The 25520-nt window shown below is 45.1% G+C and overlaps 3 protein-coding genes across 20 annotated transcripts in view; 2 read left to right on the top strand and 1 right to left on the bottom strand.

Annotated features, from left to right (window-relative positions):
• The window catches only part of c2cd5 (C2 calcium dependent domain containing 5), a 33233-nt gene extending 23094 nt beyond the window's left edge, over window positions 1–10139 (top strand). For 11 of the 16 annotated variants that reach the window (XM_052062318.1, XM_052062326.1, XM_052062322.1 and 8 more), the window contains 5 exons: window positions 19–51; window positions 293–394; window positions 1879–2075; window positions 2176–2322; window positions 8495–10139. In XM_052062318.1, the coding sequence (XP_051918278.1) occupies window positions 19–51; window positions 293–394; window positions 1879–2075; window positions 2176–2322; window positions 8495–8620 (605 nt within the window). In that variant the 3' untranslated portion in view covers window positions 8621–10139. The remainder of the gene's footprint in view (window positions 1–18; window positions 52–292; window positions 395–1878; window positions 2076–2175; window positions 2323–8494) is intronic. The other 5 variants (XM_052062324.1, XM_052062328.1, XM_052062319.1 and 2 more) reach the window with 2 other exon arrangements.
• A 1106-nt stretch (window positions 10140–11245) lies between these two features.
• lmf2a (lipase maturation factor 2a) lies at window positions 11246–19691 on the top strand. Of its 2 annotated transcripts, none has more exons than XM_052060147.1 (14): window positions 11246–11485; window positions 12569–12822; window positions 12900–12928; window positions 13257–13450; window positions 13774–13952; window positions 14071–14209; window positions 15252–15380; window positions 15457–15562; window positions 15642–15738; window positions 15949–16131; window positions 17061–17229; window positions 17491–17602; window positions 18477–18585; window positions 19011–19691. In XM_052060147.1, the coding sequence occupies exons 1-14, from the start codon at window positions 11392–11394 to the stop codon at window positions 19383–19385; spliced, it is 2169 nt and encodes a 722-aa protein (XP_051916107.1). In that variant the 5' UTR covers window positions 11246–11391; the 3' UTR covers window positions 19386–19691. The 2 variants fall into 2 exon arrangements, with proteins under 2 accessions (XP_051916107.1, XP_051916108.1); XM_052060148.1 differs by lacking the exon at window positions 11246–11485 and adding an exon at window positions 11705–11735.
• miox (myo-inositol oxygenase) lies at window positions 19551–25023 on the bottom strand. Of its 2 annotated transcripts, none has more exons than XM_052060149.1 (10): window positions 24898–25023; window positions 24732–24806; window positions 24071–24151; window positions 23478–23640; window positions 23234–23301; window positions 22735–22844; window positions 22466–22587; window positions 20966–21015; window positions 20767–20879; window positions 19551–19898 (listed from the first exon to the last, which is right to left on the bottom strand). In XM_052060149.1, exons 1-10 carry the CDS (start codon window positions 24913–24915, stop codon window positions 19790–19792), a joined length of 909 nt encoding a protein of 302 aa, XP_051916109.1. In that variant the 5' UTR covers window positions 24916–25023; the 3' UTR covers window positions 19551–19789. The 2 variants fall into 2 exon arrangements, with proteins under 2 accessions (XP_051916109.1, XP_051916110.1); XM_052060150.1 differs by having other exon boundaries at window positions 22466–22533; window positions 24898–25022.
• Window positions 25024–25520: the final 497 nt, after the last annotated feature.

Below are 25520 nucleotides of genomic sequence, written 5' to 3'. Positions count from 1 at the left end.
CTGTGTGTCTGCCCACAGGTGTCCCAATAAGTAGTGCTGTGTCATCCAGAGGTAAGCCCCATCCCAATGCACTTTCATATGTATCCACCGTCTACCTGACCTACGTCCTACCAAAACTACAACACGGGCTCATTTTTTTTGACTGACCATCCTAATGTCTCAGACAGAAATATCCCACATGGCTCCAGACCTCATCCACTTGTGTTCTTTTTCTGTTCTTCTTTTTGTTGTTGTTATTTTTTTTTCTTTGTTGTCTTTTGTGTGGTTGTGGGTTTGTGTGTGTTCTCTCCAGCTACCTCCGTTGATTACGGTTCCTTTGCAGACAGATGCAGCACCTGGCTAGAGCTGCTTAGGCTGAAAGCTCACACCATAAGACGAGGATCAGTTAAGACAAGTAGGAGGACACAGTCTTGATCACACTCCGCTGGTCACGTTCAAAAATACAAAGCACACACATACACATGTATACACTCGCACATGTAATGCAAACATCCATATGTACTGCTGTGCGGTGAAGCAGTAGGAATTAATTTGCAACTTCTTGGTGGATAGTGTAAAAGTGTTTAAGGTGCTGTCCCTCATTGGGATTTGTCCAGTCAGCACTTTGTCTTTTTGATGATGGGAAATAGGAGTTGTGATTTGTTTCCCAATGCAAAGTTTTCCTTTGCAGATATTACCGCCGTTTGATCTCTGTCAAAATATTAAGGAAAGTTGCACTCTCAGGCCACAATTTTAGGCACACTTGCACACTCTTGAGACATGCAAATACAGATAGCAAGTGAAATTCACTGTCATGTTTGTTACCTGAAATAGTGGTGCCTCATCAGTGGGCACAGTTTTTGGCACACCCCCCCCCCCCCAAAAAAAAAAATCAAGAAAACTGAATTGGGGAATGAAAGACGGTTGCACAGTACTACATACTGTAGTTCTCGGTCTTTGCAATTTTCCCAATTATTGTCAAGCTTGTACAATGTACACTGCTGTGAAAACGTATATTTGCCCCCTTCTTGATATCTGTGCTTGTTGCATATTTATCACACACAAAAGTTTCAGTTAATCAAACCAATTTTAATATCACACATAGACTACCCAAGGAAATATAAAATGCAGCTTCTGAATGATCATTTCATTCACCAAGGGGGGAAGAAAAATTTTAGTGTGAAAAAGCAATTGCTCAGTGTTTTTTTTTTTTTGCGCTTTATTGACGCAAGCGATATCACCTAAATTCGCCCTTTCGCTTGCGGGCTTGTGCATTATTCTTGTGCCTGTCTCAGTTGCTAGCTGTCTACATTCGTTTCCCATCGCGCCAGGTCCGAAAGAGTTGTCACCTTGTCACTTCCCTTACACAAGTTAATGTACGTCACAGCTGTTCCCAGGTCTGCGTGTCTGTCTGCAGACACTGTAAACTGTCTTGTCCGCCTGTCACGCATGGAAAGTGATTGTCTGACCACCCGCACCATCCACATGACTGCATGTGTTTTAATAATCACATGTACCCACACTTTTTTGTTTGTGACATCACATGTTTCATGAATCCCAAAATTAAATTAGGTTTGGTGAAAACCGCATTTCCTGCTTTAAAACATGATGTTCTATGCGGCCTCACCAGTCTGAACACCATAGTCTGATTAATTTATTCATAATGCTGTATATTACTGTCAACTCTTAGTAAAATGTAATGATAAATAAGTTACTTTTTAAAAATTATCTCCTTAGAGAGATTACCTTTTTTTTTAATGCCACTATGTAATCTACCCACTTTTCTACACAATTATGCAACGTTGTCATCACGCAACAGTAACCTCAGTCAGCAACAAATAGAGCTTCCTTTAGCAACATCCCTTGCAAATGAGCTTTTTGCGGTCTGTGAACCTTCAGTCTCATCACTGGAGCGCTCCAGTCCGCTGACCGAGAGCCGGTCCCGCTCGCTGCGCTCCAACCGCTGCTCATTTGGAGGAAGCTCAGTCACGGTGGTGAAGATGACACCGCTTTCATTTCTCCCCGGTACACGTGTGGTAAAATACTTGGGGATCATCAACATGTTCTTCATTCGAGAGACCACGTCCTTAAGAGAGGTACGGCCAAAATGACTTGATTCCTCCCCCCCCCACACCCCACCCACACCCCAAAAAAGGTGGCTACAGAGCTAGTCTTGTGTGTTCTCCACCTTTACAGGAAGGCGGCGTGAGCGGCTTCCTCCATTCGTTCGTTGCAGAGGTGTTTGCCATGGTCCGCGCCCACGTTGCAGCTTTGGGGGGAAATGCCGTTGTGTCTTACAGCATGAAGGAGTGTGTGTTGATGGAAAATCCCAATAAGAACCAGGTACACACACGCACAAAGACAATATGGAAAATGTACTTCTTAATTTCTTGTATGAAATATAGTGGTGTTCTGCTTTGATTACTGATGCACTTTCAACCGTTTATTGAACGGGACAAACAGTCAAAAGGATGAACACAAGAGGGCTAAAAGGCACACAAGGAGTACACAAATACTACAGTACATACAGTGATTACACTTCATAAACCTAGTTTATTTCATTATATTTTTAATAACGTTTTGATATAATACTGCGCTATTTTTTAAAATTAAAAACATGACCTGTCACGATCTGCCCGAAGCGATAATGATCGCTCCGTGCAGAACGAAAAAATAAAGAATTGGATCCCCGGAAAACAGACAACGAAAGAATTTTCTCAAAGCAAAGAGTGTCTTTAATGACAAAAACAGAAAGAGCCCGACAGGGAAAAAACGGAAACACAAAACGCTGGTCAAATAAGGACCAGGGAAGAAATAAGGAAACAACTGAAAACGCTCGCTGAAAAAACAAAGTGCGAGGAGCTACTGATTAGGCAATATCGAAGTATTCAATTTAGTGACTAACGCGAATGGCAAGAGTCAAGGCCGCAAGGCAAGAAGGCAACGAGTAATCTACAAATAGAGGAATTAGCACGAGAGATCAATGGCACGGTGAGGAATTCTCCGGCAGTGGGAGAACTGCCGGAGTCTCATTAATATAGGAGGGTAATCAGCCCGAAATTACGGACAGGTGCGCAGATGGCGGGGAAGAAAACCCGCCACCAGCTGGCGGACACGCGACGTGACAGTACCCCCCCCTCAATGGACGCCTCCCGGCGGACTACCCGGCTTGGATGGATGTGCAGCGTGGAAGTCGCGCAAAAGGGACGGATCAAGGATCCAGGAGCGAGGCACCCACTGCCGCTCCTCAGGCCCGTAGCCCTCCCAGTCGACCAGATACTGGAACCCCTTTCCCCTGCGCCGAGAGTCCAGGATGGCACGAACCGTGTACACCGGGTCACCGTCGACGACCCGCGGAGGGGGCGGCGGCGTGGGAGGAGGAGCCAAGTCACTGGAAGACACGGGTTTGAGTAGGGAGACGTGGAAGACGGGGTGAACCTTCATGGTGGGTGGCAGCCGGAGCCTGACTGCAGATGGACTGATGACGGCCTCGACCTCGAACGGTCCAGTAAATCGGGGTCCCAGTTTCGCAGACGTGCCGGCCAGCCGAAGATCCCTCGTCGCCAGCCACACCTTCTGTCCTACCACGTATGAAGGAGCCGGGCGCCGGCGACGATCCGCGATCCGCTGGTTCCTGGCCGCCGTGCGGGACAACGCAGCCCGGGCCTCCTTCCACACGCGATGGGCCCGCTTGAGGTGGTGCTGCACAGAGGGGACCTCCACCTGCCCCTCCTGGGACGGGAACAGCGGCGGCTGGTACCCGTAGGCGGCCATGAAGGGGGACCTACCAGTGGCAGAAGAGACGAGGGTGTTGTGCGCGTACTCCACCCAGGGTAAGTGGTCGACCCAGGATGAGGGACGGTGAAGGCACACACAGCGGAGGGCCGCCCCCAGATCCTGGTTGGCACGCTCGGCTTGTCCATTGGACTGGGGGTGGTACCCCGAGGTCAGACTGGCCGTGGCCCCGAGGGACCGGCAGAACTGCTTCCAGACGCGGGATACGAACTGGGGCCCCCGGTCCGAGACAATGTCCAGTGGAATGCCGTGGAGACGGAAGACGTGTTCGACAAGGAGGTCGGCGGTCTCCAGCGCCGACGGCAACCTGGACAAAGGAACAAAATGAGCCGCCTTGGAGAAGCGGTCCACGATCGTGAGTACGACAGTTCGACCCCGGGAAGGCGGGAGACCCGTGACGAAGTCCAGGGCGATGTGGGACCACGGGCGAGGAGGAATGGGCAACGGCTGGAGCAGTCCCGCCGGCGGCTGATGGGACGACTTGCCGCAGGCGCAGGAGGTGCAGGCCTTGATGAACTCCGTCACGTCGTTGCGGAGCTCCGGCCACCAGAAACGCTGGGCGACGAGTTGCACAGTCCGGTTCACCCCGGGATGACACGCCACCTTGGACCCATGTCCCCACTGCAGAACTTCAGATCGTAAGGGAGGAGGTACGAATAGCCTCCCTGCTGGGCACTCCGTCGGCACCTGAACCCCCTCCAGGGCTGCCTGGATCCGCTGCTCAACCTCCCACTGGACGGCCCCCACGACGCACCGGGTCGGGAGGATGGTCTCCGGGGATCGATCCCTCCCCGCAGGCTCGTGGAGACGGGAGAGGGCGTCGGGCTTGGTGTTCTTAGACCCGGGGGAGTAGGTGAGGATGAAGTCGAACCTGGTAAGGAAGAGGGCCCACCGGGCCTGACGGGCGTTCAGTCTTTTGGCGGAGCGGAGGTAGGCGAGGTTCTTATGATCCGTGTAGACCGTAAAGGGTTCCTTTGCCCCCTCGAGCCAGTGCCGCCACTCCTGCAAGGCGGTCACAACTGCCAACAGTTCACGGTTGCCCACGTCGTAATTGGACTCGGCGGCACTGAGTCGACGGGAGAAGAAGGCGCAGGGGTGCAACTTCTGGTCGACCGGAGAGCGCTGGGACAGCACAGCCCCCACCCCCGAATCCGAGGCGTCCACCTCCACGATAAAGGGGAGATCAGGATCAGGGTGCTGTAGTACGGGGGGACTGGTGAACGCCGCCTTCAGGTTTGCGAACGCCGCATCCGCGGTCGGGTCCCACTTAAATGGGGTTTTAATGGACGTAAGGCGGGTTAAGGGGAGCGCCTTCTGACTATAACCGCGGATGAAGCGTCGGTAGAAGTTGGCGAACCCCAGAAAGCGCTGCAGTTCCTTGCGATTGGCTGGAACCGGCCAGTTAGTGACTGCACGCGTCTTAATGGGGTCCGCCCTTAACCTGCCCTGTTCAATAATGAACCCGAGGAAGGAGATGACGGGGACATGGAATTCACACTTTTCTGCCTTGACGAAGAGCCGGTTCTCCAGTAGACGTTGTAGCACCAGCCTAACGTGTTGCTGGTGCTCGTGTAATGACTGGGAAAAAATTAAAATATCGTCAAGGTAAACGAAACAAAAGATGTTTATCATGTCCCTTAGCACATCATTGATTAGATTTTGGAAGACGGCAGGGGCGTTGGTGAGCCCAAAAGGCATAACCAGGTATTCAAAATGACCCAGAGGGGTCTTAAAAGCCGTCTTCCACTCGTCACCCTCCCGGATGCGAACCAAGTGGTAAGCGCTGCGCAAGTCTAATTTGGAGAAAATGGTGGCTGACTGTAATGGGGCGAAGGCGGAGTCCAGCAAGGGTAGCGGGTATCTATTCTTAATTGTTATCTCGTTTAATCCCCGATAGTCTACGCAGGGTCGCAGGGTCTTGTCTTTCTTCCCTACGAAGAAAAAACCCGCCCCTAACGGTGAACGCGATGGTCTAATAAGACCTGCGGCGAGCGAGCTGTTGATGTACTCCGTCAATGCCTCGCGCTCGGGTTGGGACACCTGATACAGCCGCGAGGTCGGCAACGGAGCGCCCGCCTGCAGGTCTATAGCACAATCGTAGGGGCGGTGTGGGGGCAAAGAGTGGGCACGATCCTCGCTGAACACCTCCTTTAGATCCCGATAGCAATCCGGCACTCCGTCAAGGCAGATCTCCTCGGGGGGCGTGACACGTTCATGCTTCCCGACGGCCGATTGTAGACAGTGCTGGTAACAATATGGGCTCCAGCTGTCTATCGCTGGGCGCGCCCAGGAAATCACGGGATTGTGTGTCTTCAGCCAGGGTAACCCGAGAACGATCGGGGCATTGCGAGACTGCATTAGGTAAAAACGGCGATGTTCGACATGGTTGCCGGACAGTAGAAGTTTCAACGGCTCCGTCCTATGCGTAACTACCGCCAGGAGGCGCCCATCAAGATCACAAACCCGCTTCCTATCTATCAACCTCTCCACGGAACAACCCAGCTCGGATGCGAGATCGGTGTCCATTATACAGTCATCAGCCCCCGAGTCTACCAGAGCCCGAACCCGCCACGACCGGGACCCCGTTAATATCTCCCCCTCGAGTTCGAGTCTGTTGGGGTGTCCAGGCCGCGAGTCGACTCGCCTAGACTCGAAGGGGGGCGCGCGCGGTCGTGACTCACAGTACTCCTGGTGGGCAGGGGGTGACGACCCCGGATGGCTGGTTGCGGCGTGAGGAGATGGTGGAACGCCGTCAGTCGTCGCTCGGTCGCTGAAACGACGCTTTCTTTCCTCCGCACCAGCGTCCCTGCCTCCCAGCTGCACCTGTTCCTCCGTGGGTGTTCGTCGGAACTGGGACCGATCACCTCCACGCTCCCGGCTTCGCTCCCTCAGGCGATTGTCCATGAGGAGGGAGAGGTCGATTAATTCCTCCAGGTTGGTGCTGTGGTCGCGGGTCGCCAGCTCGTCCTTGAGTTGAGGGTTTAGCCCGCGGCGAAACAGGCCACACAGCGCCCGATCACCGTATCCACTCTGGGCGGCCAGGATCCGGAACTCGATGGAGTAATCCGCTACCGATCGCTCTCCCTGGTGGAGGGCGAGTAGCCGGCCCTCTGCCTCTCTGCCTCGCACGGGATGATGGAACACCCGGCGGAACGCAGCCACGAAGTCGGGGAACGAAGTACGGAGATTCGGCTTAGCGTCACTGGTCGCAATCGCCCACGATGCCGCCGGACCTGTTAACAGACTCATGACATAAGCCACCTTGGCGGCGTCATTAGCATAGGCAGAAGGCTGTAGGTCGAATATGAGAGAGCACAGGTGGAGGAAGTGTCCACACTGCCCGTGCTCGCCCCCGTAGCGAGGGGGGTGTGGAAGCGATGGCTCCCTCGTCATAATGGGATATGAGGAGGGCGCTTCGGGAATAATAGAACGAGCCCCGGGGGGAGATGGTCTCCGCTCTTCCACCCGGACCAACCGAGGTTCTAAATCATCGGACCGATGAGCCAGCATGGAGACCGCGCCACGGAGTTCCCTAATGGCTTGGCCCTGCTGACTCATCTGTTGCTCTTGTCGGGAAAGAGCGGACAAAATTTTTTCGATGTCTGCGGGATCCATGGTGGCCGGAGAATTCTGTCACGATCTGCCCGAAGCGATAATGATCGCTCCGTGCAGAACGAAAAAATAAAGAATTGGATCCCCGGAAAACAGACAACGAAAGAATTTTCTCAAAGCAAAGAGTGTCTTTAATGACAAAAACAGAAAGAGCCCGACAGGGAAAAAACGGAAACACAAAACGCTGGTCAAATAAGGACCAGGGAAGAAATAAGGAAACAACTGAAAACGCTCGCTGAAAAAACAAAGTGCGAGGAGCTACTGATTAGGCAATATCGAAGTATTCAATTTAGTGACTAACGCGAATGGCAAGAGTCAAGGCCGCAAGGCAAGAAGGCAACGAGTAATCTACAAATAGAGGAATTAGCACGAGAGATCAATGGCACGGTGAGGAATTCTCCGGCAGTGGGAGAACTGCCGGAGTCTCATTAATATAGGAGGGTAATCAGCCCGAAATTACGGACAGGTGCGCAGATGGCGGGGAAGAAAACCCGCCACCAGCTGGCGGACACGCGACGTGACATGACCAAAAAAATAATAATTGGGGGTGGTGGATGGTTGCTGGAGATTAATGGCATGTGACACGAGTAAATAGTTATATATATATATATATATATATACTAGCTGGTTCGCCGCCCTCCGGGCGGCTCATCAGCTAGTTCCTGCGGAAGGCTGGTAAGGTGGTGGTTCGCCGTCCTCCCGGCGGCTCATCAGCTAGTTCCTGCGGAAGGCTGGTAAGGTGGGCCTTCGGCCCACAAAAGTGTTGTTGCTTGGTTCATCTTTTTGTTCATCTTCATTGCTTATCGCGAAAATAAAGAGATGTTTTGCTCTACTAAATAACTAACAATTTCATTGCAATGCTTGTGGGTAGACAAAATTTTTTCGCTAACATGCCCGCGCGATCGTAGTGAGCCTCTGCCTGAGCGGCGCAGTGGCGCCGCGCAGCGGCGCGGTGAAGTAGGTACGTTTTGAAAAGGGACAGACGGAAGGACAGACCGCGTGCGGGACGACGCGCAATATATATATAGATTAGTCTGAAGGCAAAGTACTGCTGTACCGTCAGACTTGTTCCAGTGTTATAATCCACCCATTTGTGTTTGTCACACAGGCTCAGTGTCTCATCAATGTGAGTGGCGACGCTGTCATCTGCGTGCGGGAATTGGATCAGGAGCCCTCCTCTTCCGCAACAAGCCTCGGACAAGCGTGCATGAGCGGAATGGAAGGGTCCACATGACATCTGCCGTCACTCAACCGCAATAGTCTAGCCGTCCAAATGAGAACAAGCTTCAGTTGCCTTAACTTTGTCAAATATGCCAAAGTTTGGATCATGCTTTTGAGAAGCAACACATGCGCACAAAAGAAAATTACAAATACTGACATGGATTTTTGTCACGAGTATTTCCACACACCGCAATTGTTATAATAACAGCAAAAGAAGAAGCATCTATTCTCTGCCTGATAGTATCGTTCAGGTTTGCTTACCAGCTATGACCGCAGACTCATTTTTAACATCTAAAATGATTTAAAATGTTAAAATCTCTACATGATGATGGAGAGAGGGGACTCATTGTGTTCTTCATGCCCTTATGGTATGTGTTGTACTCCAGACGACACCACACACGATATCTGACCAACAATCGCTCGTCTCCTTACCCAATCCATATATGTGTCATTAGTACCAAGTTTGACCTGGGAAGGGACAGCATGGTGCCACAGGGCATCCACACTGCCCAAAGAGAATTCGCAATTGTTAAAATGGCACAGGTTTAATATTAACATTTTTCATATCTGACCATTTTCCGAGCAGATCTGGGAGAAAGAAAACCACGTAACGTACCCCGCACAACAGGAGAATCGTTCAAAATAATCTTTTGCGAGACAACGAATTACATTGGTCAACACATTTTTAACCTGAGATGAAACAAAATGTTTGCGCTGATGCCCTCTTTTTTCCCCTCACACATCATAAGAATTTAACATTAACACAATATATAATATAGAAATATCCATCTGTCCATCCATTTTCAAATCCGCTTATCCTCACGAAGGTCGCGGGCGTGCTGTTTAATATTTAGAAATTTAGGGTTGGATTCAGCAACAGGTGGATTTTTTTTTTCTGAAACGTCATCATGGCTATAAATTACAACTCGTCCAGTCAAACTTAAAAAACAAAAATGAAAACCTGATTAGCTAGAAAAAAAGTATACATATTTTTTTTAATCTGGTTTAAAAATAAATATAGGGACAGACAGCCAACTGATTATAATTCGCTGTTGACCAGTGTCATCAAGCCTTTGCTGAAATGTGCTCAAAACACCCAAGTTATCAAATATATTTCCAAGGTATCCAGAATAAAAATGTGTCAAACAAATAAATTGTGTTATTTATTCTTATAAATGACAATGACAAAACTCACTCAGGGTAATATTTTAGAGACCTCCGATCATCAGACCTTGGATCATAAAAAGAAAAAAACTCGCATTTCTCAATTATTTGATATACAGTATGTATACGAACTTCAGTCATTGATACAAGTTATTGACAATTATGAGGAGGTATTTGAAAGCAACAATCATCAGCATGCACAAATTTGCCAAGTCCATTTTGGACTGTCTTTATTAAACCAGTTCCAGTACAGTTTTGCTCCCAGGAAGCATCACCTACTACAATTCTTGAGTGTAAGAGAATCGGGTCACAGCCACGTCCTATCCAATCTCTTTGCTGTGATTCATACAGTTAAAGTTTTACTGCCCCCCAAAAAACAGTTAAAAATTGTATATATTCAAATAAATCATAGCTTTTTATTCGAGGTCAAACTTCTTTGCTCATTTTACATTGTTGGTGTTTTCATGTTTATTCTGAGTCCAAATCCTGCTACTGATTTTTGTTTGTTTGTTGTTCATGATGTCCAGTACTAGAAATATTTTTTTTCATAGTAAGCTGTAAATGTTGCTTTCTAATAATTTTGGGTTTTTTTTTTTTTTTTTGTAAGTGCAATAATTGCATGTTTGGAATTAGTGGTACTATAAATCTTTATTTTTTGTTTGTTTTTGCGACAAAGAGGTTGTGCATGATTTCTTGTGTTTGTGTCCAAACTTGAATGTGCTAGACGCATGTACACCAAATTTTATCGCCATGAATTTACAATGCTTGCCGAAGACTTGCACAATAAACTCAGTTAAACCAAAATGTGACTGTGATGGCATCTATGATCATTAATACCAAACAAACAAAACCACATTACAACGGTTATCTTGGTCGGTAATGGATTTTTTTTTTTTTTTTTTTTTTTTTTTTGCCGAACTGTTTCAAAAGTCGCAACCTCAGTAAAATATTAGAAGATAGATAAGAAGAGAACGATACGATACACTTCCATTTAGACGTAACCCGAGTGTACGCGTCATAACGGCCCTATTCGGATAACAAAACGCTAACGCAGAATTAAAGTCCTGATTGCCGTGAATGATGAATAGATCGGGATTCATTGGTCATGAATATAAAACAACCAAATTGGTAAAAAATTCGGGTGTTGATTTCCTAACGTCAAAGTCGTGTATGTCGGGATGGTCTGAAATGCAATCTTCGAGACGGAACGCGTCTCCCTATTTTGATGAAAATCGTATCCAATACTGTATATACGAGCCATATATCTATTACTCTCGAATAAAAGACATTCGTCATACAAATAAAACGGCAAATAAAATGATCATAATTATTGGGTTGGGGTTGTTGCCTGTTATTTGCCGACTGAACTTGAACTGTTATTATGGTCCTCTCGCGACATTTTGTCATTTTCTCGTGAGGACTCCGCGCCTGTGAATGTCGCTAGTGAGTCACTCATAATAAATGAAAGTATTGTTGAAGGTGGGTCCAGAAAGTTGACCAAGCAGAAGAAACCCGCGCTGCCTGTCGACTGCTCCTTCGCCTCCTATCAAGGCAGGCTACTTGTTCGAACGTCCCACGGTTGCTGGGTCGTCCCGCCCATCTTCAAGCTCACTCCCAAACATGGGGGAAATCGTTTTGCCACGGCGCATGTTCCTATGGTGCATGGCGGTCCTGTATTTGATTGCATTTGTTTCTCTTTTTATGCAAATTCCAGGTAAGACAATTTTCTGGGGGAGGATAAGATTGACGCACTGTAACCGGCCTTTCCGAGCTACCTTGTTAATTTAGTTAGTTCAGAACTCTGCAAAGCGTCGTACGTGGCTCAGGAAGGTTCTGTAATACTCCTCGCCTTTTAAAAGTGAGGCTAACAGAACATTCCTGAGTACGATTTCAACTACATTACCCACAATTCTCGGTACACTACACAGGTCGGTTCGAGGTAGGAAATATGCGGATACAATCGGGTTAGTCATGTCTTATACGTTATTGAACACGAATGAGTGGTGGTTGAGGGGAATGTGCCAGGGCCAGTATTCATATTTTAACGACTTCAAATGTATACATCAATTCCATTTAAGTTGGGACGTTGTGGTAAACGTACATAAAAACAGAATAGGGCCTCTACAATCAAGTCAAGTATAACTTTATTGTCAAATGCGTTGTATGTGCAACATACAGCACAGATGAAAATTCTTCCCTCTCAACCAGACAACAAAAAGACCCGCTGCCGGTGCCCGCGCCGCCATCAAAGAACAGTTAACATAAAATGACAAAATAGTACAACACAACACATAAGACACAGAGAGCTGTGCAACCTTAACCACTTTTCCTGCATAAACTTTGTTGTTTGAAGCACTCATAGACGAAAGAGGAGCAACTGAGTGTCCTTTTCACCAGTGGCTCAAAGATGTCATGCTCAAAATGTGGACACGTGATTTCCAACTAATTTCCACCTATTGAATACACCTTAACGACATGCGTTACTTGCAACAAATAAATTATTGTTGGACCGTTTAGCTGAAATCATTTCTGCGCCATACCTCATGATTTCTCTCAAAGTGTTTAGGAATTTGGAAAAAGCAGTTGAATTTAATGTATGGTATACACCAGCAGCTAGACAAAGTGCACAGGCTACAGAAAATGAAGAAAAACAAACACTTCCAAGCCTACTAAGTTAAATTCACAGTATGTTTTGGTGAGGGCAAACTAGCTCGGTTTTTACTCACGACAGTGAGACAAATCACACAAAATGATTTTAGTGTTTTTCTTCAATCATTTTTTGGTGGTATTTTTGTAGGTCTCTATGGCAACGAGGGTCTCCTCCCTGCTCGTAAGCAGCTGCGCTTCACCGGCAAGCCTCTGGGCGAGCAGCTGCTGGCCTCGCCCACCTTGCTGTGGCTGAGCCCCCACCTGGGCCTTGACACGCAGTCGGCAATGGAGTTACTGTGCCTGGTGGGGGCGGCGCTCAGCCTGGCCGCCACGCTGGTGTCGGCGCTGCGGGACAGCGTGGTCTTCTTCTGCCTCTGGGCCTTGTACTTGTCCATGTACCAGGTATTGTTGACACACTGTTGGAGATGATGATGATGATGTGTGTGTGTGTTGTCGATCTCACTTTGTTTCTGTGGCAGGTGGGGCAGGTTTTCCTCTATTTCCAATGGTGAGTGGTCAACGCTGGCAGAAAAATGGCAGAATCCCACACAACTTCTTTTGATGGATTTATACATGACCAATGTACATTAGAAGTGTTGTATTTTTCTGTGGAATAGCATTAAGGAATAACATTAGTTATTCTGCCCTCTCTGAGCCTACTGCACAAGCAACACTGTGCATTCATGGTGCTTAATTGCTCTGCCCTAAAATGTGGATATTTTCCTGCAGCACATCTGATTTCTCATGAGTTTCACAATGGTTGAGAATCACTGTTGTAAACCCCAGACGAAGCTCTCTCTCACTCTTTATTTACTTACCCCACACCCCCACCCCAGGGACAACCTTCTGCTGGAGGCGGGCTTCCTCTGCATCCTTGTGGCTCCAATGACGCTCATTAGGGGCTCTCGAGCGGTCTACGAGCATGACCGCATTACATTTTGGCTGGTCCGGTGGCTGCTCTTTCGCCTCATGTTTGCCTCTGGAGTGGTGAAACTAACCTCACGCTGTCCTACTTGGTGGGGCTTAACCGGTATGTCACCTCTTGCCAGTCATACCCGAGATCTCTTTCGAACTGTGAAAACAATGATTTTAACATTGGCAGGAATAGAGAAAGATGAAAACGTAATATGTTGTGTAGACAAACTTTGCAGTGATTGACATCAATATTAAGAGACGGAAGCTGGAGTCGGGTTGGCTGGTTGGTTCAGTGTGAGTGTCTGGGAGATGAGCGTAGCCTACATCAGCTCCTTCAAGTGTTCATTTTGTAATAGTGTTTCGCTGTTTGTGCCTTTAAATGAGCAGCCAAAAATCATACATCGCATTAACCACATTAAAAATATTTGCATCAACCAGCGATGACCTACCACTATGAAACCCAGTGTATTCCCACTCCGCTGGCTTGGTTTGCCCACCAGTTGCCCGTGTGGTGGCAGAAGCTGAGTGTGGTGGGCGCCTTCGTCATCGAGATCGCCGTACCGCTGCTTTTCTTCAGTCCTCTGCGCAGACTGCGACTCTGCGCTTTCTACTTGCAGGTGAGCTGCGCCACGTGTCTTATCTTGAGCACATGTGCCTGAAGTGATTTTTCCATGCCATTTCAATGATTTATATACTGTGTTGTTTTTGTTTGTTTTTTTTAATTTTTCTGTGCAGGTTCTGCTGCAAGTGCTGATCGTTTTGTCGGGCAACTACAATTTCTTTAACCTTCTGACCATGGCCCTTTGTTTGTCCTTGCTGGACGACCGGCACGTACGCTCGTGGCTGCGCACGTCAGAACACGCCAAACACAAAAGTGAGGCAGAACATGAATCTGAACAGTAAATCATACCCCTAGTTTGTTTTAATGGACAAGGAATTTTTTCGGAAACTTATTATTTTTTTAATTCTGTGAGGGACCACACTGAATTGCAAAATACTACAAAAAAAGTTGACCTCAAAATACAAAAAGAAAAGTTTATTACCAAGATTTCCTAGCATTTTCTCACAATGTTGAAATATTTTCATATCAAAATGTAATATTTTGGTTTTCCTCAAAGTATATCTTATAAAATGTAAGCTGCAGTTGGTTCCCCCCGCCCCCCACCACCTTTTCTTGATGGTAACTTTCTACTATTAAGATGTTTTTCCCTCACATTATTCTTTAATTTATGACAGTGGTTCTTAACCTTGTTAGAGGTACCAAACCCAACCAGTTCATATGTACGTTCACCGAACCCTTCATTAGTGAAAAATAAAATGTGATTTTTTACAAAGTCAAGACATAAAAAATACATTTATTAAAAACTGAAAAATGTAAATTAAAATGACATGGCATAAGTATAGTTTTTTAAAATTCTATAACATACTATCACGACAGTCACACGATGACTACTGAGTGAACTAAATTTCTCGCAGCACTGATTGGACAAGCAATGTCATGTGATCATCTGCAGCCAGCGATGGCCAAGCAGGCGTGTCATAACTAACTGACATCTGGTGTCGAGTGTTTCTTACCCTCCATGGCAGAGGCTCTGTCGAACGAGACTGATTCACCGAACCCCTGCGGTTCGATCGAACCCAGGTTACGAACCCCTGATTTATGACCCCTTTTTTTTCTGAATATTATTGCAAGCAGAGATTTGAACCCAGCTCTCTTGATATGCATCTCCTCCACTTCCTCTCCTCTCAATGAGGATTCCACAACGTAGATTTGGATGTCTTGTCTGTGAGCCAGACGTGCTAACCACTAGCTCACCGTGCTGCTTAAAATTGCAACTTTGTTCTTGTCAATTTTTGATTTTGACATTATTTTGTGTGGGCCTAATACTACTTCATACATTTTATCCTCCATTCAGAGTCCAAACTGCAGTCCTGGCTGTGCAACATTTTGGAACTCACTGTCTTGTCTCTGATTATCTTTGGCGCAATTGTGTGTTTTGACCTGAAAGTAGACACGACAGCAAGAGCCATCACTTCCAAAATGGGTACTGTGACTATTGGAGGTCTTTTATTGTACTCGTACCAAATTCTTGTTTATTTATTTAAAAATCACTCTTTCAGCATTCACCTTCCACCACTTTAGCCACTTTCTGAAGAGTGTCACATTCCCATGCGTGTGGATCGGTGTTCTCTCCCTCACTTGGGAGATTCTTGGAGCCATGTACAGGTACCACTCCTCTTGTTTGTTTTTATGTCACTGTTTATTGTGACTTGTTGTGAACTTGCGAAACAAATTTTCTTCCCAGGTGTGCGTGTGTCTCTGGTTTTCTGAGGAGGCTGTGGTCTACTCTCCAATGGACGGCATTTGCTGCTGCTGCGGCCACCATGTTCACCATCAGCCTGGTGAGTCGAACTTCATGTCGGCGTTAACTGCCAACATGCAGGCACTGCGTCATCAAAAGTATTGGGACACGCACATGTTCTATCACACTAAAGTCATCCAAGTGTGGAGCTTGCTTTGCTGGATCGCCCTGATTTGCTGGCTTACTTGGGATAACTAAATATGTGTCTACGAGCAAGGATTGTTTCTGCCATTATTATTTTTTTTTGCAGATGCCTTTCACCTACATAGAATATGACTCAAATTCCAAACTGTGGCCCGGCGTGCGTCAAGTCTACAATCTTGTGGATAACTACCAGCTGGTTAACTCGTATGGGTTGTTCCGAAGGATGACTGGCGTGGGTGGGCGGCCCGAGGTCGTCATAGAGGGAAGTTACGACGGCGTCACCTGGACGGTGAGAGGTTTAAAGTGTCCTATATAGGGAGGTTGGCATTTTCCAATACTGTTTATGTAAGTTTCACTGGTTATCCGCTGTTAGCTCATTATGCCCTTAAATGTGTCCCTCACATCATGGATGGACAAAGTGCTTTGTTTGTCTTAATTCTGCAAAGTACATTCATCTTCTGAAAACATAATGGTAGTAATAGGTCTCCCAGCTGATTTTGATCCAGGACATTCTAGTTATGAGTAAGCAATGACATCATGGCAAGCGAGAGTAGTAGTATTAAAAAAATGCAACTATATTCTCCTCTACATAAAATAAAACACCATAAAGTTGTAACTTGACTTACAAGTGCTCAGACTAAACAACTTTTTGAGTTAGGATCCGTCGCTTTGTCATTTTTAAATTTGTTGTGATCCAAATTTGGATTTTCACGTGAGCTTCAGGATTTCTGCCACTAGATGGCGGCAGTGTACTTCACCACATCCAGCCACGCATGGTTTAAATTCTCACATCACGCCGAAGCAGACGGCATTTTTGATTTGCAATTTTATTTAGCTGGAATGGTTGTTCGTTTCTGTGTGCCCTGCGATTGGCTGGCAACCGATTCAGGGTGTCCCCCGCCTACTGCCCGAAGACAGCTGGGATAGGCTCCAGCACCCCCCGCGACCCTAGTGAGGATCAAGCGGCTTGGAAGATGAATGAATGAATGAATGAATGAATGAATGTATGATTTATGTTTGACTTTCATTTTGTGAATATGAGGAGGACTCAAATAGACATTGACAACTTGATTTGAACATAAGCTTCAACCATGCATTTTTTTCAAGCTCAAAATGCTGTTCACTGATTTTACATCTGCAACACACTATCGATTCCAAACTTACTGTAGCCCAAATCTGTTCTTGTGTCACGTTTTTTTTCCCCATCTTCCCTTGCAGGAAATCGACTTTATGTATAAACCTGGCAACCTGAGCACTCCGCCCCCCTTCGTGACACCTCACCAGCCCCGCTTGGACTGGCAGATGTGGTTCGCCGCCCTCGGGAGTTCCTCGCAGGCGCCGTGGTTCACCAGCCTCATGTACCGACTGCTGCAGGGCAAGATGGACGGTAAGGACAGTTCTGAAAACCTGCGGGGAGATGCTGGGGTTAATTGAACACTCCGCCATCTAGTGGAAGTGCATTTAATTGTTCTGCCTGTTAACAAATTTATTTTGATTACTTTCAGTAAATAAAAAAACTAATTTCACACCATGAAATGATAATGGGTAATTTCCCCCAGCTCAATGTTTGGGAGTCACTGGTATAGAGGCTAGCAGTGATTGTGCATTTCCTGTCTTTCATGGCCGGCACGTAATTTGTCTTGCACAGTCATTGAGCTGATCCAGGCGGATGTCACTCGTTACCCTTTCCACCAGAAGCCCCCGACCTATGTACGAGCCCACCGCTACAGATATTGGTTCACGGAACCCAAAGAGGACGGGTTAGTAATACTCACACTGCCACTCTCCTTGACTTTTAAACCACAAAAGACGCAAGTTGAGTACGATTTCTGAAATAATGTCATATTTCATAAGTCATTTGATTTACAGGCGACCAATTGTGCATTTTTTTTTCTTCCACAATTTAAAACCATCCCCGGATGTCTCAATCATGTATTACACTTTTTTCCCCTGTTGGAATCGGCTTTTTTTTCCGGGTTTATTGGTCACCCATCCTGATCTATTGCCTGGTTTTCCAATACTTTTGTTACTATGACGACTAGGATCCGAGCGCCATTTGGGCGACCGGTATTTGTTGAGTCCTTAGTCGCAAATAGCGAGTCTAAATTGCCACATTTAAATGAGCCTCCTAAAAGAAAAGACGTATGTTCACTCAGGGAGTTGGCACCGTGTCACCCACTTTGGCATATTTTAATAAAATGCACAGTTGTTAAACCATTGCTTGAAAATGTCTGATCTTCACCCAGCCTAGCTCTCAAGTCATGTGCAATGGAACTCAGTGTGTGGGTTGGATAATGTAAATGAATCCCACTATTGCATCACAATCTGGTAAAATTAATAAAACACATTTGGGGTAGCTTTTAATAAAAGTTTAGATAAAAGTCAATCTTGATGAATTTCGCAATTGGCAGCCACTGCATTTACTTAAAAGCATTTGAAAATAACATTTATGAGAGCGAGAAAGATTTACGATTTATTTAACCACGCTAGTTGCATTGAGATCAAAGATCTCTTTTCCAACCCTGACTAATGGCAACAAGACCGTTTCAAAATCAAACAAAAGCTTACAAAGATCATATTGAACAACAGGTTGAGTCATAAGAAAATGAATAACACACTGCTGCCTCTGTACAGATCATACCCCCAGAGGTGGTGGAGGAGGGTCTACAGTGATGAATTTTTTCCTGTGGTGCATCTGGGCCACCCGTTCCTCGAGGGCATGCTGACTCAACATGGACTCAAGGTACTTAAAACACACGCACGCACACACACACTGCATGTAGTCACTCAGTGCAGGGAGGAGTGGTGGATTTGGCGCTTGAGGATTTACCCCCCAACCTAACCCACCTCTTAATGCTGCTACCATCATGTCAAAAATAATAAAAACCTTTAATAGTGTACAAAACGTACCCACCTAAATCTAGAGAAGTTGAGAATCAATATCTAATGACAACAAAAACATCAAACCTTGATCTCAAATCAATGTAAATGTAGTCGCTTCTGATGTTTATGCAGGCATAGAAGACACCTTTTAATGAAACCCAGTGTGACGCATGTTCTCGTTCTTGCACTTTTTAACGGCATTTCAATGAGTTTCAATGGCGTAAAAAAAAAAAGATGCTGCCTGACTTCAGTCTAAACATTATCGTATTAATAACAACTTCGCAGGAAAAGGCACCACCACGCCGCAAGTTGAACTCCGCCGTGGCCCGGGCGGTGCAGTGGGTGCGCGCCCAGGTGTCGGGATTCCCTGCCCCTGTGCTCATCTGGACCCTGGTTGGTTGCAGCGCCACCCTGTGTCTGCTGCTGGCATTGCCCAGGAAACAAAAGCACGTCACGGGCAATTCCGATCAGAAAGACACTCCGCCCAACGCAAAAAAGACAATGGATGAGGATGACGAACCTCTTAAGGACGAAGAGGAGCGTGGGAGTGAAAACGTGGGTGAAGTTGAGGAGGATGGTGATGAGAAAGATGGAGAGGGGCTCACCACTGATGATGAGGAGGAGGAGGAAAAAGTAGAGTCGGAAGTGGAAGAAGAGTGATGAAAAAGGGGCTGATGTTACCAAATTGAGCCAAGAGATATGTGTTTGTGTATATATTTGTACTTTCTGTTTTGGCTCTCTGGTGTACATGTTCACATGGATGATTTAATTATATTTGGGGAAAACACTAACTTGTCAGCAACCAATACGAACCACGAAGTTGCATTTTGTTTTTCTATTTGTGGGTCAAGTTGTCAATGCAGCACTTTTTTTCCATACACAAATGCCTTTTCTTTGTGTGCACAACACCAAAAACAACAAGAAAATACAGTATTGAATTACAATAAATGATTGTCCTGAAAGTCATTTTCACATCTTTCACAAAAAACTATGTATAGCTACTACATATTGGACATTCCTAATGGGCTGTTTGGTGATGAATGAATAGCTCTCGTGGTGCTATTTCACCATTTCAGTATCCCGGGACAGTATTTGTCGATCAGTAGCTGGTAGTATGGACGCAGCTTCTTCACATCAGGCAGCTCAGCTACTTTTGTGTAGATATCGAATTTGCTGCAGGGAACACACGCAAATACAAATGTACAGTTACGGTCAAAGTTATTCGCTCCGATAGAAATGTTGACATTTATGTAAATACCGCACAATGTTGACAATCATAATTTATTTGGTAAATTATGTACGGTAATATGGATGTGAAGTATACAATCACACTAATTAAAAAATACTCAATATTACCCTTTAAAATAAATGACCTACAGATTATTTGACTTTGTTCAATAATAGCCAATCAATATATGCCAAAACTGTTTAGAAATGCGGCCAAATCTCTCCAGTAACAGTCCGGGCTAAATTTAGCTCCTCCCAAACATTCAAGGATGTTAGAACAGTCACATAAATACTGTTGACTTGACTTGACTTGACAAACATCTGTGACAACCTTTCAACTAACCAATGGTTTGGTGGCATCTTTGGGCATTTCTGAAAGAACATAAAAACTGCTCATGTTAACTAGTTTAATTAAATAAAGTAACATTTTCCATACGCTCACGTTTTTTTGTAATCTCATTTAAAAATGACCTGGCCCATATACCCGTTTTCCCATTTTAAACGTGTCCCTTGAACGCAGCATTAAACAGGCGGGAGGTATTCCTTTGTTTAAAAAAAAAATATATATATACATTTTAAACCAGGATAGTGGTATACATGTTTTGCAGTCAAAAAGTACCGGTTGCATTTTTGTTTTTCAGCTGTTGACTTTGTTCTTGTGAACCTAAACTAAAAACAGTTTGTCTCATAGTCATCATATCATAATAGGAATTTTATTGTATTTCTTGAAGAGGGCTTTAATCATTTTGACCTAAACTGTATGTGTAAACAGTGGACTTGGAGAGACTATTCAAACTAATTTTGCGCCACTTACTTAAATTCATTAACCCAAGACAGCATTCGCAGGTCTTCGTCGTTGCACAGGTACATGTAGTCACCTTCGGAGTGCCATGGGTAGAAGGAATGGTAGCGGATCATGTTGAGGCCCTGCGTGGACGGCACATAAATCACAGGGCGATTTGAGTCAGCATGTGACCTCGAGGGAAGATGACTCAACCAAGGAGGTTACTCACCTCCTCGGGGATGCTGCACTTGTTGAACTGGAGAACGCGGTAAAGGTACTCTGAGGCACACAAGACATAAAGAAGACTTGCAATATTTACTGCAATTATATCAGTCAAATCAAGTTAAATGCACATGAAACATCATCATACTAATATGACATGCTACGACGTATTAAGAGTGTGCAACTTATCTCAGGAGACCATTTTGTGTTGAGACAACGGTACTGTTTTTTGGGTGGTTAAGGGCTAAAAGGTGGGTTAGGGTCGCCTTTTTAACGTGATAAATTAACTTGATTGAACCTTTAGGTTTTCAATGGCAACTCTTAAAAAAAAAGATCGAGAGCCAGGCAATTTAGAGCATTGTGACTATTCAAAGGCTCACAGAATATTGTGTGTTATTATGCAAACCGTTTACATAATTTTGCGTTTGCAGTAAACGCAAACCACAAAATGAAAGATTAGACTGTTCTTCAATCGCACAGAATAAGTTTCGACCTATTTTCGCGTAAACATCACCAAAACACAGATTGGTTTCATCAATTCACGTATTTCGCATGAAAAGCGTTTTGTGAAAAGATATCTTTGATGCTAATTAGTTTTTGCTTTAATAACACTTCAAACATCTTGAGCTAATCTAAAACAGATTCAATGCTGCCACCTGCTGGCCATATTAATTAATTTTACTTTCACAGTTAAATGATCAAACCACAGTTGACCTTTTCTTTTCCCATTCAAAAAAACCCCCCCACTTCACAGCGATTAACATCTACAATGCTCCTTGTGAGGATACCTGTTGAGATTTTACGTCAATGCGGCTCAAAGAGATGAATTCCAGGAACTAAATATTTCAGGAATGGAATGATGTAATTTCAGGCTTAGATTACAAATCAAGATATTATTACCGGTACTGTGAAATACCAAAGTAAAATAGTATGATATTGTTCATTATTTTATTTAGAATGTTTAAATATAGGGCGGCCCGGTAGCCAAGTGGTTAGCACGTCGGCTTCACAGTGCAGAGGTACCGGGTTCGATTCCAGCTCCGGCCTCCCTGTGTGGAGTTTGCATGTTCTCCTCGGGCCTGCGTGGGTTTTCTCCGGGTGCTCCGGTTTCCTCCCACATTCCAAAAATATGCATGGCAGGCTGATTGAACACTCTAGATTGTCCCTAGGTGTGAGTGTGAGTGCGAATGGTTGTTCGCTTCTGTGTGCCCTGCGATTGGCTGGCAACCGATTCAGGGTGTCCTCCGCCTACTGCCCGGAGACAGCTGGGATAGGCTCCAGCACCCCCCGCGACCCTAGTGAGGATCAAGCGGCTCGGAAGATGAATGAATTAATGAATGAATGTTTAAATATATGAATTTTTAATCAAATATGTCACACTGACTACGTACAACCACAATAATAAAGATTGTTTATTTACCGGTAAGCTTTAATGTATTTGTAAAGGCAGAACTCGCTCTCTGAAGTGATAAAAAAACGTACTTTGAATAAATATACTGGTACTCACCATCATGACCCCAGGACAAAAGCACATTGTCAAGCCCGCAATTTGGTTTGTAGATTCCATATTTAGAGCTGACGAAAACAATGCATGAAAAGTACGTCAACTTTAACAAAATGGTGAGTCTTCTGTTAAAAAGGAAGACATTTTGCAATTAAATACAAATTGCTGTGCTTCACTTGCACCATCAGTTTTCTCTTAAGAAGAAATCGGCCCTTCAAACCTTGACAACCAATCATGCGTTTAGCTGTCAGCTTTAACGGGCGAATATCTACTTGTAGCTGGGATTTGTGTCGTCTGGGTTATCCTGGAAGGTGCTGTCCCGGAACACAATGGAGTTTTGAAACGCGCAGCCCACAGGGAATGTGTCACCGACCACGGCCCACTGTGTATTTTCCATGCACACAGAGAATATTGCGGGTCAATTTTGAGAATGTCCTCATCATTTTCTATATCAAATGATGCAAAATGTAGTCTGCGTAACATTAACGTACATATTCTTCATTCTTAATGTTTCAGAGCAAATGTGGTAAAGATGCAGACAGTTCTCAGGATTTTAGTGCTCCCTCTTGAAAATTGTTACCAAGGCCCCCCGCCACCCCCCCCCCCCAAAAAAAAAGTACAGTACACGCATTTATAGCATGTGCAAGGATCACCGTTTGACAATTCCCAAGAACAACATTTAGGGTATTTTTATTGTTGTCATATGTCAAATGGGTCAAATTTGACCCCAACAGTAGGTAAGGATTCATAACAATTGTAATCCCATTTTACCTGCGGTTCCCCCCACAGCGCCATGACCTTCCCAACATCATGAATCAGACCCACTAGCTGGAACCACTCTGGAAAAAAAAAAAAGACATTCAAGGCATACACGAATCAGTCTCCATTCACAATGGTGAATGTGGCATTTATTTAATCAACTGTTGTTTATTTGATTGGAGGTGTCCATTTGTCTCTTATTGTTAACCGTCACATTTTGATGAATTTGAACATGAAGATGTTTGTAGCTGCGCACCTTTGTCCGGGTGCTCGTTGCGGATGCCCTCGGCCGTCTGGAAGGCATGGAAGGAGTTGGGAAAGTCCACGTCTGGATCAGATTCGTCCACCAGCTGGTCCAGAGACATGACGGCGTCCATCATGGACATTTCGGCGTGGCTGCAGCCGCTCCATTCCAAGTGCTGCGGGGCAGGCCCAAAGGTATCGGAACCTTTGATTTATTTCTGTTCTAGTCTTTATAACTCTTCTTGGGATGCTGTCTGAATGTCAGAATTGTACAGTCATGGCTTGATTTTGGACCAAACAGTGGAACCTCTAAAACTCAAAATGCCCAAGCGAAGGCTAGGAACTTAAAAAAAAATTGTAAATTGCAGCACTCTTAAGTAAAGGTCCACTAGTTGTAAGCAAATCAAAAAGACAATGTTGTTGGATGAAAAGAAGAGCGTTAGCAAACAGCAAGAACACCCTGTAGTAGATGAGGAGGGGCGAGCAGTTGCTCATTTGCATGAGACAACCAATGTCCTAGCTTGGTGACTCACTTGGTAATCGATCAATCAAAACAATCACAGAACTTGGATTCAGGGAATCTGTGTTGGCGGTGTGCGCTTTCACCTTTCGCTTGACAAAGTCCACATTCTGGTTAGTGTGCATCAGCTTGTATGTGTTGTACACATGCTCGGCAACACTCCCCGCCTGAAATGTGTGAACGCAAGAAGGTTGCAAACTTGTCAGTAACATGCAGCACATTTCAAATGTACAGCAAGTGAGATCTTAATTCCGAAAAGTGACATCAACAATGACATTTTTGAAATGTCGTGTGTGTTGGAGATTCGTTTGTTTTTTTTGGCAGGGAATATATGACGGCTCATGTCATTCGATTTGTGCAGGTGTACCTAATGAAATGCCCAGCGAGTAGCAAAATGCAATGTACTGTAAAACGATTGGTCAATGTATTCCTTCACATTCATACAGAAAGGTCCAAGTAATCATAACTAACGGTGGAAGACGAAGGTTACGACTGTAGAGTAACTACATTTTTTTTTACAGCTAACAAAAACCCAAACCATCTCAAGAAATGATAATACACAAAGAAAATTTTTTTTTTATTTAATGTCAAAACTACCGGTTCGGTAGGTAGGAATTCTGGTCTGAAAATGCCACTGTATTTTTCTAATCTTGTACAATCATTAAATCTGTTCAGTTTCGAGCTTGGTACATGAACGTAACACATTGACAACACTGTGTTTCCAAATGTCTCATTTGTTGAACTTACCTCAAAGTTTCGGAAGTCTTTCCTTTCGGATTTAGGTGTCAGGTTTGGCTGATGAGCCAGATATGGGTCTGGACCCTGCAGGTATAAAAACAAACCAAAAAATGAATTTACATTTACATAACATGCGGTAGATATTTTATTTTTTAAACTGAAGATGCCCACTTACCAAGTTAATGACGCTCATGCTTGTAGATGACAAGTTATTGTTGTTGCGCCAATTTATATGTTGCGTCCGCTTGTGTCCGGTCACAGATTAACCAGACTTCAGTGAATCTAACGGGATGTCTGTGCTCAACCTTGACCTTGTGTGTGTTTATGTAATCCTGCCCACGTTACCTTGTTTTCACCCGTCGAGAAGCGCTCGGTTATTCTTTTCCATTTGAAAGTCTGATTTTACATGCCAAGCAACAACAACAAAACCCCTTTTTGCTGTTTTTTTGTCAATGGATGCTACAGCTTTGTGTTTGCTTTCAAATCTTAGCTTGTAGCCGACGTGTGCACATTTTGAGCGTGACGTCTCTGATCCACTGGTTAAAAGACACTTTGATTCTCTCCTCTTTCAAAACTGCTTCAAACAACATATTTCACTCTCACCAGAACAACTCACTCTCGTGGTCATTTATCACAGTAGAGAACACCTGGCCTCCTTTGAAATTCTTTTCTTTTTGTATCGTTTCAACACTAAATTGTTTAAGTCACAGGGGTGCCCATTAGGTAGATCCTGATCCACCGGTAGATCTAAGACAGGTCCCAAGTAGATCCGAGGAGTGTCGAGGAGAAAAAAAAACA

The sequence above is a fragment of the Hippocampus zosterae genome, chromosome 3 (assembly GCF_025434085.1).
Source record: "Hippocampus zosterae strain Florida chromosome 3, ASM2543408v3, whole genome shotgun sequence".
Lineage (NCBI taxonomy): Eukaryota > Metazoa > Chordata > Actinopteri > Syngnathiformes > Syngnathidae > Hippocampus > Hippocampus zosterae.
Note: the sequence above shows the minus strand (reverse complement) of the source record. Positions and strands in the feature narration are given on the sequence as shown.

Bases quoted from the DNA above. Each gene is read 5' to 3' on its own strand.
- lmf2a (XM_052060147.1), top strand. From the start codon at position 11,392: ATGGGGGAAATCGTTTTGCCACGGCGCATGTTCCTATGGTGCATGGCG. The intron at 13,953-14,070 runs GTGAGCTGCGCC...TTTTCTGTGCAG, and splicing joins TCTGCGCTTTCTACTTGCAG to GTTCTGCTGCAAGTGCTGAT. The intron at 17,230-17,490 runs GTAAGGACAGTT...TGTCTTGCACAG, and splicing joins GCTGCAGGGCAAGATGGACG to TCATTGAGCTGATCCAGGCG.
- miox (XM_052060149.1), bottom strand. The intron at 24,152-24,731 runs GTAAGTTCAACA...CACACATTTCAG, and splicing joins AAGACTTCCGAAACTTTGAG to GCGGGGAGTGTTGCCGAGCA. The intron at 19,899-20,766 runs GTAAGTGGCGCA...TGTTCCCTGCAG, and splicing joins TCTTGGGTTAATGAATTTAA to CAAATTCGATATCTACACAA.